At 49.9% G+C, this 14,129-nt stretch overlaps 3 protein-coding genes across 3 annotated transcripts; 2 read left to right on the top strand and 1 right to left on the bottom strand.

Moving 5' to 3' along the window:
- Positions 1-333: 333 nt before the first annotated feature.
- SMAC4_06498 (uncharacterized protein) lies at positions 334-3,091 on the top strand (the record flags this gene model as incomplete). Its single annotated transcript, XM_003344249.2, has 4 exons — positions 334-751; positions 810-1,068; positions 1,186-2,135; positions 2,202-3,091. The coding sequence occupies 4 exons, from the start codon at positions 334-336 to the stop codon at positions 2,375-2,377; spliced, it is 1,803 nt and encodes a 600-aa protein (XP_003344297.1). The 3' UTR covers positions 2,378-3,091.
- Positions 3,092-3,493: 402 nt separating this feature from the next.
- Positions 3,494-7,715, bottom strand: SMAC4_06499 (uncharacterized protein). Its single transcript, XM_066090462.1, has 5 exons — positions 6,672-7,715; positions 6,240-6,595; positions 5,969-6,185; positions 5,597-5,910; positions 3,494-5,537 (listed from the first exon to the last, which is right to left on the bottom strand). Exons 1-5 carry the CDS (start codon positions 6,687-6,689, stop codon positions 3,617-3,619), a joined length of 2,826 nt encoding a protein of 941 aa, XP_065946752.1. The 5' UTR covers positions 6,690-7,715; the 3' UTR covers positions 3,494-3,616.
- A 2,398-nt stretch (positions 7,716-10,113) lies between these two features.
- Positions 10,114-14,040, top strand: SMAC4_06500 (uncharacterized protein). Its single transcript, XM_003344251.2, has 4 exons — positions 10,114-12,717; positions 12,783-13,339; positions 13,396-13,633; positions 13,696-14,040. The coding sequence occupies exons 1-4, from the start codon at positions 12,614-12,616 to the stop codon at positions 13,814-13,816; spliced, it is 1,020 nt and encodes a 339-aa protein (XP_003344299.1). The 5' UTR covers positions 10,114-12,613; the 3' UTR covers positions 13,817-14,040.
- Positions 14,041-14,129: the final 89 nt, after the last annotated feature.

Raw genomic sequence — 14,129 nt, 5'->3', positions numbered from 1 at the left:
AAGCGCGTATCCTAACACGGCACACCAAGACCTGAGGTCCCGCTGAAAATGCACACTCCCTTCTGGCCTGATATTCTTCCGGGTGCTTTGACTTTCTTCCACTCGTCAACATCCATCTTCCTCTACCTTCGAGACTGCCCTTTGAAGGTCGTCGCCGCCAGCAAAAAGCTAAACTTACTCTTCTTTATTGCGCGTAGCGTGCCACAATACTGCGGACAATCTTCCCCTCTTCCCGCTCACCTTGACAACATTCATGCTCGATCATTCATTCAACCACAACCGTCTTCCTGTGCCCTTCCTCACCACGCACCACCTCGATAGCCAGTGGCAACCATGATTCTAGACCCGGAGCTCGCAAAGCAACTGGAGGAGGCCCGCGCTTTCCAAGCAGAAGCTACGAGAGGTGGCAGTCGTCAGAGAGGGCGCCCCTCAGCCCGTGGCAGAGGCGGAGCTGGTCGAGGCCGTGGAGGTCTTCCAAGCACACCTCCTCGCTCCCCTTCTGTGCGTGGCGGTCGAGGTGGAGGCGGTCACAGAGGCTCTCTCCTCCAGCACGCTACCTCTCGCGCTGCTGCCCAGCCCGTGCACGTCACACAGGAGCAGAGCGGACTTCCTTTCACGCCTTCGCTTACGCCTCAGAACAGCAACCCTCGTCCATTTGCCATTCCTATTGTGGCACCCCCTTCCGCCAACAGCGGGCTCACTCCATCTGTGTCCCCATACGGTATCGAGACCTCCATGTTTGCTCCGCAAGGTATGTTTGCCAATCAGCTCTTCTACCTATGATGTGTGTTTCTAACCATCCATCATAGCTGCCCCCGAAGACACTGCCCCAACGTCTGGACCAAAGACGTCTCATGCTCCAGCAACGAGGGCCTCCTCGTCTCTTGAGCAATCTCGTCACACGGTTGGAGCCATGCCACCCCAGTGGCAACCAACTTTGCACAGGGGAAGAGGAGGACGCGGAAGAGGAGGAGGTCACAGGATGAGCAGACTTGCGACTCAAGAAGAGGATGATGAAGTGTGGGCCTTCTTCAATGACGATCAACCTGTCTCCGTTGGGGATGTCAGGTATTATCAGGAAGAATACGTGGAAAAGAAGACAAGTGAGCTACGAAAGCCGAGCTCATCCAACTCCCAAAACAACGCCCCAAAGCAGGACACAACGGTTCCGACTGCGGCCACCAGTCGCCCTCAGAGCGAGCCCAGCACTGCGGACAAAAAGACCAAGAAAGAGATCGAAGCGAAGAAAGAGCCTGCTAAAGTAGTGATGGCATCTTCTACCGCCTCCACGGCCATAGCGCTTGCTTCTTTGGCCCCTACTTTTGCAAAGGCCCTCTCCCACCCTGCGAGCGGCAAATCTGGCCCCAAAAACGGGGTCCATCTTCCTCATGGCAATGCCAATACTACAGCCGACCACAAGGCCACCCTGGAGAAAGAGGCCAAAATCCAAACCGAGCCGACGGCCGAAAAGGCGAAGGCCAAAGACGAGGCAAAGATGACCCCTCACGACAAGGCTTCTTCCTCCGTCGGTGTTCACGGCTGCAAGATCGACGTCAACAGGAAGACACAGGCAGCGCAGAAGGAAGATGTCAAGCCCAAGGAGGAACCAAAGTTCAAGATCAAGGGTGGTGATGAAGTCGACGTCAAGGTCTCGGACGAATCTGCACCTTCTAACTCCAAGACCACTGATGCTCAGACGCTCAAGCATGCTGCGCCCCTTTGTGAACGTGCTCCCCCTCTAAACGCACCCACAGGTCCAAAGAACGCCGGAAAGCCCGGTGTCAACTATCGCGGCGGCGGAAGGGGTGAGAGGGAGCAGCAGCTCCTTCGCGAACGCGAGGAGACAGAGAAGCAGCAGCGACTTCTTCATGAACATCAGGAGACAGAGAAGCAGCGACAACTCCTTCGCGAACGTGAGGAGAGAGAGCAGCAGCAGCAGCAGCTCCTTCGCGAGATTGAGGAGGAAGAGGCGGCTCTCGCAGAAAAGGCAAAGCAGATTGCCATCAAGAGGGCAAAGTTGATGAAGGATAAGGATGCAAAGCAATCCGCTCTCTCTGCTCTCACTGAGAACGCCCCCGTCACGGTCAACGAGGGCAATCTCCACAATCAGATCTCAGCTTCGCAGAATGCTGGAGGTGAGTAAACCCATTTCTCTTCAGGGAGTGATGCCTTTTCATAGTAACGCTGACAACCGTGAACAGATACCTTTCCTACCACTGCATCCAACTCCATGGATGACTTGATAGACCTCGATTTCATGCCAGCCACCATGAAATACGTTCCCCATTCTCCTCATATTTCTCTCTTGGCTTTCAGCAATGGCCATTCCTCCTTTGGTAATGGCCTCCAGGAGGCCGAGGAAGAAGAGGAGCTTTAGGATTTGCTTAGATCCTATATCCTCAGGTGAGATGCGGTGTGCTTGTTTTGAGTAATGTGCATATTTGCGACATGGAGCCCGCTCTCCTCAACAACATATCCGTTTCTGTTTACGACATCAACTTCGAGAACTGTAACCATTTCCAGGCCAGCTACCATGCCACCGAGAAGAACCACATCACACAAATGAGGCTTTACCGACATATACAAACTCTTCGACACTTTATTTCTTCGTCAAGTTGCATCATATTGTTCGGTACCTGGCGGCACACCAAGATCCATGAAGCTTTCCTGCCGGTTCACTGATCGCTTTCACGAGCGATGGGAGGGAAAACAGCATGTGAACAACAAGTAGGCGAAGCTCCCACCTCTGGGCTCACGTGCAGTCACCTATAGCTGTAGGAAAGCTTAAGAGGATTGGAGGAATATGTGCGCGAGGTGTACCCGCTAAAGGAGCAAGTCAACGGCCTCAAATTAACGAGGAGGGCGAGGGAGGCAGTGGCAATAGTATCGATAATAATCATCATAATCGCAGACAGAAGGCGGAGCATTACCACCAGAACGGACATCAAGACGGAACACATTGTTTGATGTGGCCATATATTTCCGCTCTACCGTTTGCTGCAAGCGCAGTCATAGGTACCACGGTTTGTTCGTCTGAGAGATAGGGCCATATCATATGGCCACCAGCGGAGGAAGGAATCATTGAACACAGACGCTGAGCGAACAAGAAAAAAAAGCGAGGTGATGTCAAGAAACCATTCAGAACCTTTTGGGTGGCGAGGTTTTGGTAGAGGGAGAAGGATTTATGCCATCGCTCTTGCCTGTGCGGTTACGTAGAAGTTGCCAGTCCCGGCTATGCTACCGTTTGTTGGTAGCAGGTCTTGGGGGATCTTTAACGCTACTATGGTTTAGGGATTTAAATTCGTGTTTGATAACTGTAGCGAGGTTAGTTAAACCCCCCAAAAAATAAAAGCGGCAAAAAAATATGAATGCATGATCCCCTATCATTGATGGATGGGAGCCCGCGCTTAACATGCAAAATTCTCAAAGCAAGCGGGATGCTGATACCGGTTGCCTTCTGGATGTCACAACCGGTAATGTTCGAAAAGATGAACGAGAATTTTTCCCTTCCAATAAGTTCTATACACTAAGCTGTGGTTATTTGGGGAAGCAGATAACTGCCAAACATATCCCCAGATCAAAGAATCCCACATCTAGCAAGTCTCTTTCAAGATAATCAGTCCTCATCAACAACCTCCCAACCCCCGATGTTCACCACCCCATCACTCAATATCTCCACATGCACTCCTCCTCCTTCTACTTCCTCACTTATTCGCCCTTGATTCTGACCACCACCACCACCACCACCAATCTGCTCAACAACCAACCACAACCCCCCATAACTCCGAATAACATTCGGATCCAGATCCACCTCCCTCGTCCTTAGTCCAAGACTAGCATCCGCGAATTCCCCCTTTGTGGTATACCCTCCTTCGGTCCCGACCACTTCATGTCCATGTCCATGACCCCCTCCGATCCCGCCAATCCCTCCAAGTCTGTCAGTAAGACTAAGCGAACTCAAACTAGCCGCCAGCTCACCACCGCCCCCCGAAGCCGTGCTAGCCAACACCCTCTTCCTCCCCTCCACCGTGCCCAACTCCAGCGCTACCCTCACCATCGCCGTCGTCGTCGTCGTGGACTGTGTCTTCTTGGTCGAGCGTGCCAAGACGCTGGCACGAGTTAACCTGCTGACGTCAACGCGGGCGCGCACCTTTGTCTCGCCCTTTTCGTGGAACTTGAAGGTGGCGGGCGATGGAGCGGGCGTGCGGAGTCGGCCTGCTGCGTCGGATAATATGGGAGAGAGCGAGAAGGGGCAGGAGGCGCTGACGCGGAGCGAGTACCGGCCTGTTTGGCCTGGTTCGTAGGTGGAGAGGACTATGGTGTAGGTGCCTGGGTCTATTAGGGAGGTGTGGTTGCCGTGGTTGCCGTGGTTGTTGGACTTCGTGGAGGAGGTAGAGGTCGTGGTGGTGTTGTTCGGGTTGGAAGAAGGTAAAGTGGAAGCAAAAGTGCAACCGCGTTGGTACTCGGCGCTTGAGCAGATGAGGTCGCGGCCGACGACGGCCGTGACGCGTTGGCCGCCGTTGGAGTAGAGGACGGCGATGTGAACTGGCAAATTATCGGCCCGCTCGGTGCTGAGGACCAGAGATAGGGGAGAAGGGCGGGTAAGCGTGAGTGCGTATTGCGGGTTTGTGACGTAGGACGGGTAGACTGTCGAGCCGCCGGCTGTGCGGCGGGTCCAGGCGCCTGTGATCGTTTCGTTGTAGGGAAGCGGGTCGGAGGCGGGAGAGATTGTAAGGGGGGAGTTGGAAAAGAAGGATAAGCTGAAGGAGTAGGAAGGCAATGGAAGATCGGATTGGGCGATGACGATGGTTTGGGCGACGCCTGGGGTGGGAGAGTAGCGGAGGAGCGTGTTGGGGCTGTCGACGTAGGGACCTTGGTGCAGGGCGTGATGGGAGCCTTCGGAAAGTGGGATGCGGGTTCCCGGGGGTTGTGAGGCGAAGAGGGAGAGGGACATGTAGCCGAGGGATTTCAGGGGCTGGTTTATGCTGTGGAAGTCGTGTTCTTGCTTGCGTTCGCGGAGGATGTCAAGTTCCGAGTCTTGCCAGTGGCGGTTGAGGAGGACCCAGACTGGTCTGCCGGTGGGGGAGAGGACGCTGTATTGGGGGTTTTGTGTGAAAACGAGCTCTTCGGCTTTGGGAGGGATGGTCCAGGTGAAATGGTGGTCTTGCCGGAAGCGGAAGAGGGAGGGACTCCAGTTGACGTAGAGCGAGTCGAAGTGTTGGAGGACGTCCTCAAAGGTCATCCAGAAAGTGTTGGACATGCTCTCTTCTGGGGATTCGCTTCTGTCGGTGCTCAAGGTGGCTGTTGATCCTACGCCTGTCCAGACCAGGCTGTCGCGCCATGGGTTCTTCACGAGAAAGAGTCGGTTGTTACCGTCGTTTCGCAGGTCAAGTACGGCGTAGTCGTGCTCCCTGACTAGACCGAGGGTTTGCTCTTCCTCACGAGAGAGTTTTCCTGTGCCGAGTGTCACTAGCGCATTGCCCTGATCGTACGCTGTCTTGATGCGGTTCCATGTCTCGTTCAGTTCGATGTCGTCGCTGTCGATCTTGTTAGCCATTCTCTTCTGGAGACAAGTGTTGCAAGGAGTGACCCTCACTTTTGAAGGAATATTTGTTCAGGTATCCAACCGGTAAGAGCATGCAAGTCTGTTCCGGAGTTGCTGCCGGGAAAATCATAACCGCCTCGAATCTTCAGGTAGGCTTTCTCGATTAATGCCGGCCAAATCAGATGTGGATTGCGCCGGTCCACCACGTAAAGCGTGCGCTCAGAGGAAGAGGTCGGAAGACGGTCGTCTATGAGTACCTTGCGCCAACAGCCATTGAAGTACATGCGGAAGATGTACTTGCCGTTTTGTGAGACGGTTGGCCGTTTGGCGTCCTCGTCATAAGGGTACATGAGAGAGGGAAGTAACTGATATGTGTTAGTGGGACTATACTTTTGGTGGTACGAAGGCCATCTTATGTCTTACCGAGCCTGTTCTTGGGCCGAATTGCCGGATAGCAGCACACAAGCTTGCTACGACCGAACAGTCGGTTGCCAAATCCTGACCGAGATCAATGCTTTCCGTGGCAGTCATCAGGTCATCTGATCCCCGTTCTGGTACGTCCACAAATATCTCATGCGGCCTCTTCCAACCGGCAAATATCTCTTGCTGTTCAGGGGAGAGAGTAAAGGGCGAATGGTCCCTATGGAACAGTTAAACAATGACACTTTACATCTCATAACTTGGGATCACATACGTATAGGATCCATCAGCTGCCTTTGACGCGGCAAACTCATCTGGATCGGGTATCTTCTCCCATGGTGGAAAGATGTTGCCATGCAACTTGGACGACTTCAGAATAAGGGTTTTCTCGGCAATGGTCAAGGTCCGTGTCGATTCGGGCACGGGTGGGCGGGCAGAAGTAGCGGCAGATTTGGCATTGGCTTTGAGTCGTTCGCCGAGGGCTATAAGGTCGCTACATTTTCGCTGAAGGCGGTTGCGATCTTTAGGGTTGGCGGCTTTTTCAGCTGCGCGCATGTAGATCTCAGCTGCCGCAATGGCATGCTTGAGAGCTTCTTGGCCATGAGACTCGGCGAGACGACGCTCGTGTTCCTGGCAAAAAAAAAAAAAAAAAGTTAGATGTATAGCTCTATACAGACATGGTATATGGGGGTGTCAGGCATATTACCGAAGCTCTAGCCTCCATCGTGACACTTGGGCAATGACGATGGTGTAGCAGATATATGCATACTTTCCTCTCCTAGGACCGTATTGTTTGGGTAGATGTTTGTGATATATGGGTGTTTAAGTATAGATAAAGGCGAGGTTAAGGACGAATGCCGACTGGGCTTCAAAACAAAGTACTTGTGGAAGGATGGATGACACGGATATGGATAGACTAGTTAGACTAGTTCTTCTCCTCTTGTCAAGATGACGGCAGCCTCTAGCGTCGAACCAAGGACAGAATAGAAGAGAAGACGAATAAAGAGGCTTGGTTGCCCGATATCGTACTATAATTCGCGAGAAGAAACGGGACCCCAGAGGGCGACCTCGCGTATCGAGCTTTCACTTGCTGGAACCGGGGACGCCACCTTGATGTGGTTCTTGGCTGCAGCAAGTGTCCATCCGTCTTCCGCTTCGACTCCAGCACACCGGATGTTTAACTTTTGGCCGTGGGAGCCGGAGGTGTAAGCGGCCCGTTCTTCTGTTTACTCGCCAAAAGGAGCCACCAACGGATCGTCCAGCGTCCAGTCCTTTGCGGAACTCGAGCCAGGGCGGTGCAGTTGTTCCGCGATAGTGCCAACTGTGGCAGTGAGTGTCAGTGGGGATTCGGCGAATTCCCTTCTCAAGTCGGAGTGAATGCCGTTGTGCTGCAGGACGGCGTGGCAGGTGAGACAGGGGAAGCCCTACCGGCCTATCTGGGAAACGAGAACCCTTCCTTTTCTATCAGTGGAACCTTGGCACGTCCAGGTTGGCGATGCTACTGGTGACTTGTGAGTTGGAGTTGGAGATGGGGTCGGAATGACGGAGTTGGGGGTTGGGGGGATGGTGAGCTGACTGGTGAGGGGAGTTGTGGGATTGGGCCCTTAATGAGAAAAACAGATATGGTGGACGAGTCAGTTTGAAACCACCAGGGCCGTTTTGAACAACTTGGAACTTGTGTGAAGGGGAATGGAAAAAGTCAAATATCTCCAGTTACTACAACGGAACCTTTGCAACACCAAAAGCGGTCAATATCAGATCTTGTGATGGTTGTGTCAATTCCCCTTTTCCCCGTGTTTCTTTGTTTCTTACCTAACAATTTCTGTAGCGCGGCCCAAGGCTGAGGTACTTAAGTCTACAGTGCCGTATCGTCGCTGTCAAGGGTATGTTCGGCAACTGACTGGTCCTGGGCCAGTATAAAATTTTAGATACTTTTACCCCCAGTTGACTGTAGTAGAGTGGAGGCATCGCTTTGGCCGTACTACTTCCCTACTCCACATTTCAGACTTGTACGAATCCAGTATAGTATGAGTTGCCAGCTTTATCACCTTTATAACAATCTTAATTATATAAATCCTAGTTTTTAGCTACTTGTAATACTAGTGGTGTTATTATCAATGTTAATTATTATTATCTTTTTATATTATTAACCTCTATTGCTATATTTATCAACCTAATTAGTATTTTTATTAAAGAGGTTATTAATTTCTTATTAATGATAGCTAGTACGCTAAGTAATATACTAATTAATAACTTCCTTGGACTATAGAAAGTAATATTACTAAACGACTTCTTCTAAAATAATAAAACTATTGTTATTAACCTTACCCTCTTTGAAAATTAAATCGTTCATAATTAACTTGTTAATAATTAAGCTATTAATAATTAAATTATTAATGGTTAAAGTGAATTTTTTATTATTAAAGTTATTAATAGTAGTATTTTTAGTATAATATATTTTATTTTAAATGATATACTATTGTTGTCTCAACTTCTTACAATTTTAAATATTGAAAGACAATAGTAGTAACTAAAATCCTCTAATTGAAATAAAAAAGTTCGTAGCTTTACTTCTTAACTGTTAACGTGTAGCTAGTACTATGCCTTGTAACTGTCTTGTATTACCTTGTAGTATAAAAGGCTGATTGAACTATTTCTTTTACAAAATCAGTCAACTCAGCTCACAGAACGTGCTAGAATACAGAAGTTTTGTCATTGTATTCTGGAATTCTCTAACTTGTTCAGCATTTCTTCTAGACTAATTTGTCATCATAGAATGCACCAGAAGCTCATAAATTCAGTTCATTTCTTTCATAGTATAGTACTTTTAAAAGCACTTCTATTAACTTATAGAAGCTTCTACACTCTGGAAGCTTCTAGATACTTAACGTTCGTGTATATAAAGACCTCTTCTCTCCTTTAGTTAGTCACTTCTTAAGCAAGCAAGCAAGCAAGCACAATCTAAGCAATGCAATACAGTCTACTTTTATAGTGCAGAGTTTACTGTACTCTTCTGTCTTGAGAGTAGAGTTCTCTCTAAGACCTCTTTTACAACATCCTTCTATTGTCTTTGCAACTACTATCACAAGTTGGCATTAGCTATATAGTGTGTATTTCAAGTTCTGCCTTGCAAGCAGAACATTGTCCTATCTTTTGTAGGTTTGGCTGTTTGGGCATATACATTCTAGCCTGTCATAACTACGTTGCTTTCTTCAGTACTGCTGTCGTACTTCCTACCGCTTTCGCTCCGCTCTATAATGATATGGATCCTATAACCCTCACACATTGTGAGATTAGATAAGGAAAGCGGTAGAGACTGGCAGAATCTAAGCTCATTCCATATAAGAATGCACTTTAGAGCTCAGCTCTTAATATCTTCCTCTTTTCTTCTTTAGCTCTAGTTATTTATTCATTTGTACCCAACTATGCGATACGGAACTACGTGAGCTGGTGCATTGCAGCACGCTCCGCTATAAGTGCATAGTTCACTGTAGCATCTTTATACTGGTACTATTATTATAAGCCAGTTAGGATATTGCAACAAACAACAAGTATTAAAGTAATCCTTTTATAACTAAATATTATATATAATACTATCATGACTATAGTAGTAAAAGAAATTTGGGGACGACAATAACAAGCAATATATCAAAATACTTTTCAATTAATTACTGTATAAATTAGTTTGTAAGCGTTCAGGTTACTGCTATTATACTTTATGTCATGGGGCTAGTGTCCGCGGCTGAAATGCCTAGCAATCTTGCCAGGCGAGTGCTCTACCCTCGCGGCAGGCAACATTGGCCTGTGCGCGCGCACGTCTTCCTTTTTTAGGACAGCCGGCCAGACTGCCCAGAGGGTGTCCTTTTCTCTCCTTCTCTCTTCGTAGAACCTTATCGATTCTTTTGGCCAGCATCAGTGTCAACTATGCTGTATCCCTTACACTTTAATAAGTAAAAGAAAATATTAAAGTTAATGTCTTTTTCTTAGTTAGTATTTTTCAAACTATTTAGTATTGACTTTTTATTTATATTATTTACTTTCTACTAATTCAACTTTTACTAGTATAATTACTAAGAAATAATGAAAACTTACTATACTAAAACTATTTTAAAAAGCATCATCTATGCTAAAAAAATAAATTATAAAGTGTATTACTAATATCGGTAGAGACGACAGTGATTGAAGCTATTTAAAGCTTAACTTACTACCCATTTCGGCCTAGAGGGCGAAATAATCTAGCTTAGCATGATTATTTTCAGCTCTCTACCGTTCCTGGCCTACGACCAGTCGGTTGCCGAACATACTCCAAACGCTGTCAACAGCGCCAACGGTACCCCGCATCGGCCGATAAGGTACTGACACCAAAGAACGGGACAGCGGGATACCGATGCAAGAGCCCCGCCAGATGACGGGATGATGGGATCTGCTGTTCCTGCGCCCTGGAGCCTCGCATGCCATGAGGCCATGGTGGGGCATCGCGGCCTTTAGCGCCTTTAGCGGGCTCGGCATGCGCTGGGGCCAACGAGGTTCTCTTCAGCCTGATTGCCGGGTGGTCCCGGTTGGCGGCACCGGCCACTGTCAGGCATTTGGGACACTCATGGAGGAGGGCTTCGGGTTTCCCGACCGCCGAGGTGATGGGACCACCGCCAAGGGAAGATGGAGATGCAGTTACTGTCCCGAAGGATTTGCAGTCTGCACACACAAGTATCATCATGGCTTGGATGCCGAATCGGTGAGAACGGTGAACAACTGTCACTTACCTTGGCTACTCAGCCACCCGGGGACGCCGTTGTCTGTCAAACGCAATAGGTTGACGATCGCCAGGGAGGCTACTGTAGTGTCGTAGCACTATCTAGTACGCAGTTCAAGCACAGCCTTATGCCAATGCTTTGGGGTTCTTGGAATATCAGAATCAAGCCTCTGGATGCAGAGTGATCGTCACTCGGATGTCTTGGAGCAGACCATCAACCCCGAACCATCCAATACGCGTCTTTCCCTACATGTCAGCACCTTCGGACTCGCCGAGCCCGATCCTCGGATGAAATGCCGGAGAGCGGGAAAGGCCGCTTCAAAATTGTGCCATGGCATCTGGAAGATGGTCTGGTAGACTTATATCCGGTCTTCATCTCCCACTCTCCAAGCCGTAGTCTTATCATCCAACTTCAACCTGGACTGGTTCGGGAAAGAAGAACTTGACGGCCTTTGGGGAAAAGTCCTTTGGGCTATTGTTGACTCAACACCTCAAACAGGCTTTGAGAGCATAATGCCTACCATAATGCCCGGTTTGAGTTATTGTTCCCAAACTCCTCTTCAACTCCTATGTTGTTTCAGCGCGCCGGCGTAACAAGTCCGCTTGTGGGGATCCCCTCAGATGGTTCCGGGGTGTCCCAGATTTCCTTGTCGTCAGGCGTCAAGCGACAATGTTCTGCTCTTCAAAAGACTATTGACAATCTGATGGTAGAACCGACCAGTTTCCGTGGCCATCCGCAGTGTCTGGCGACAACGATCCCTCCTTCAGCTGTTCGTCGAGGGTAGAAAATCCCGAAGGCTGGTTGTTGCTGGCTGACTAAATCATCGAGATACGAGCGAGGTCCACAGATGGAGACGGTCGCCATGATGCCTCGGCGCTACATCATCGTATCAAGCTCAGTTGTGATGACTGCTCGGGTTGGCAAGCCCGAGGAAAAGAAAAACGGGGTTGGTTGTCGCTGGCGTCGCGTATAAATATCCCTTAACCTCCTACATCGTGGGATTCGTTGTCGAATCAAATAGAAGTGGTGTCTTTCTTAGGTCAGGTTGCCGTCCTTATCAGATCTGAAAAAGAGAGACCGGAGAAAATGACTCGAAAAGCTGGGGAACCGGGGAATCTTTATCAACGCAATCGTGGGGGCGGAAACGCAACCCCAAAGTCGCAAAACCCAATCTGATTGGGGCGTTGAGGTCCTCTGTGGCCCTGCAAGATGCCGCCTGCAAAGGGACAAAACAACAGACTGGACACTGCCGTGTCGCAGTGATGGACTGCTCCAAATTAATTGGAGAACTGCCGAGGTTATCGGTGGTTATCCGGTTATCGTCCATCACGGGTTGCCTTGGCTTCTTTTTTCTGGGGAGGGGGAAAAGACCTTTGGAAAGTCCCTGGTGGTTGCTTACTTCCCATCCACTTTCCCAGGACTGGACTGGAATCCCTTGCGAGGTTCCTTGCCCCGTCGAGACCGCCAGAAAAGAGTCCCACCGCCGGCCTCGGGACATGTCATTTGGACCGTTTGAAATAATCGTTGTAAAACCACCCGGCCGCACCTCCCCTTCTAGCGCCCGTCCGTCCGTACTTGTCGTCACCGATTTCCTTCCCCGTGTCCAAGTCTGTGTTGGTGCCATTGGAGCGCATATCCTTTCCCGTCTTGCCTTTCACTTTTGATAATTGTAAAACCCCCATTTTCTGTTTTCCTCCGCCTTTTTGCGCTGTCGCACACATATCTACGCAAGTTACACACTGGTCCTGCCGCCCTACACACCATTCACGTTAATCGGAGATCTTGACCCTGCGATTGCGCCAACCAACCGAGGACCGACCTTTTCCGCCTGAAACACTCTCACTCGAGCGCATACCTTGAAATTCCTAGACGCTAGGTATCAAAGTAATAGTCAACAATGGCAGGACAGTCGAAGCCCGTCCAATTGGGCCCCTGGGGAAAGGCCACGGCTGGCGCTGCTGGTGCTTGTTTCGCCAACGTGCTTGTATACCCGCTTGATCTGTGTGTACACCCATCATTCTTTGCGCTCTTTCGACCAGCAGACACTGACTTTGTGAGAACTACAGCATCAAGACAAAACTCCAAGTCCAAGTCAAGAAGACCGTCGACGTCGAAAAGCAAGAGGCTGCGGCCGGCAATGAACCTCACTACAAGGGAACATGGGACGCCATCACCAAGATCAAGGATGCCGAGGGTATGGCCGGTCTTTACGCCGGCATGAGCGGTGCGCTACTGGGTGTCACCTCGAGCAACTTCGCCTACTTCTACTGGTATTCGATTGTCCGCACGCTTTATCTCAAGTACCAACAATCGGATGCCCACCCCTCGACCGCCGCTGAGCTGTCCCTTGGCGCCGTTGCCGGTGCGCTCGGCCAGCTTTTCACCATCCCGATCGCGGTCGTCACCACCCGCCAGCAAACGCAGAACAAGGAGGACAGGAAGGGCATGATCGAGACCGCCCGGGAGGTTGTCGAGGGCGAGGATGGCATCACCGGACTTTGGAGAGGCATGAAGGCCAGCTTGGTGCTGGTTGTCAACCCGGCCATCACATACGGCGCGTACGAGAGGCTGAAGGATATTATTTTCCCTGGAAAGAGCAACCTCAAGCCCTGGGAGGCTTTCCGTAAGTTTGATTTGTCGAGGGTTCTGTGAGATGCTTCGCTAACAAGTCCCCTTTAGTTCTCGGCGCGTTGTCCAAGTCGATTGCTACCATTGTCACCCAGCCCCTCATTGTCGCCAAGGTCGGTCTGCAATCCAAGCCTCCTGCGGCTCGTAACGGCAAGCCTTTCAAGAGCTTCGTTGAGGTTATGGAGTTCATTGTCAAGAACGAGGGCGCTTTGAGCTTGTTCAAGGGTATCGGGCCCCAGCTTCTCAAGGGCTTCCTTGTACAAGGCATCTTGATGATGACCAAGGAGCGGTACGTTGCGCAAACTCTTCACGATATTGGTCTGAACGAAATACTGATATGTTGCATTATAGTGTCGAGCTCATGTTCATCCTCTTCATGCGCTTCCTTTCGAAGCTCCGGTCGCAACGGCTCGGCAAGGCCGCTGCTTTGGCTGCCGCGGCAAAGGTTGCGTCCCCCGTCATTGCCAAGTAGACGCTGACTTCCGTTTTGTGAATAACAAAAGCCCGTTTTATGACTTTAACGTTCTGCTTGTACTGTATTTCTGCTGCATTTGATGGCGGTCATGTTTGGGGGATCATACTCACATTTCGGTGATCTGCTGGTACTTGGGTTCATCTTTCAGCCGGATCTGGTTTATATAGAGTGGATAGATGTCCCTTGGATAAAAGACCTTTATGAGTTCAGTTTTGTTTATTGTCGACGGTGCTGGTGATTTCGTTGTCCAGCGGCGCAGAGCTGAAGCTGAGAGCCGAGTTGTTGCGCCAAGAGAATCATTGGACGGGCG

Source organism: Sordaria macrospora, chromosome 4 (assembly GCF_033870435.1).
Source record: "Sordaria macrospora chromosome 4, complete sequence".
NCBI lineage: Eukaryota > Fungi > Ascomycota > Sordariomycetes > Sordariales > Sordariaceae > Sordaria > Sordaria macrospora.
This window is presented reverse-complemented; position numbering and strand designations above follow the sequence as displayed.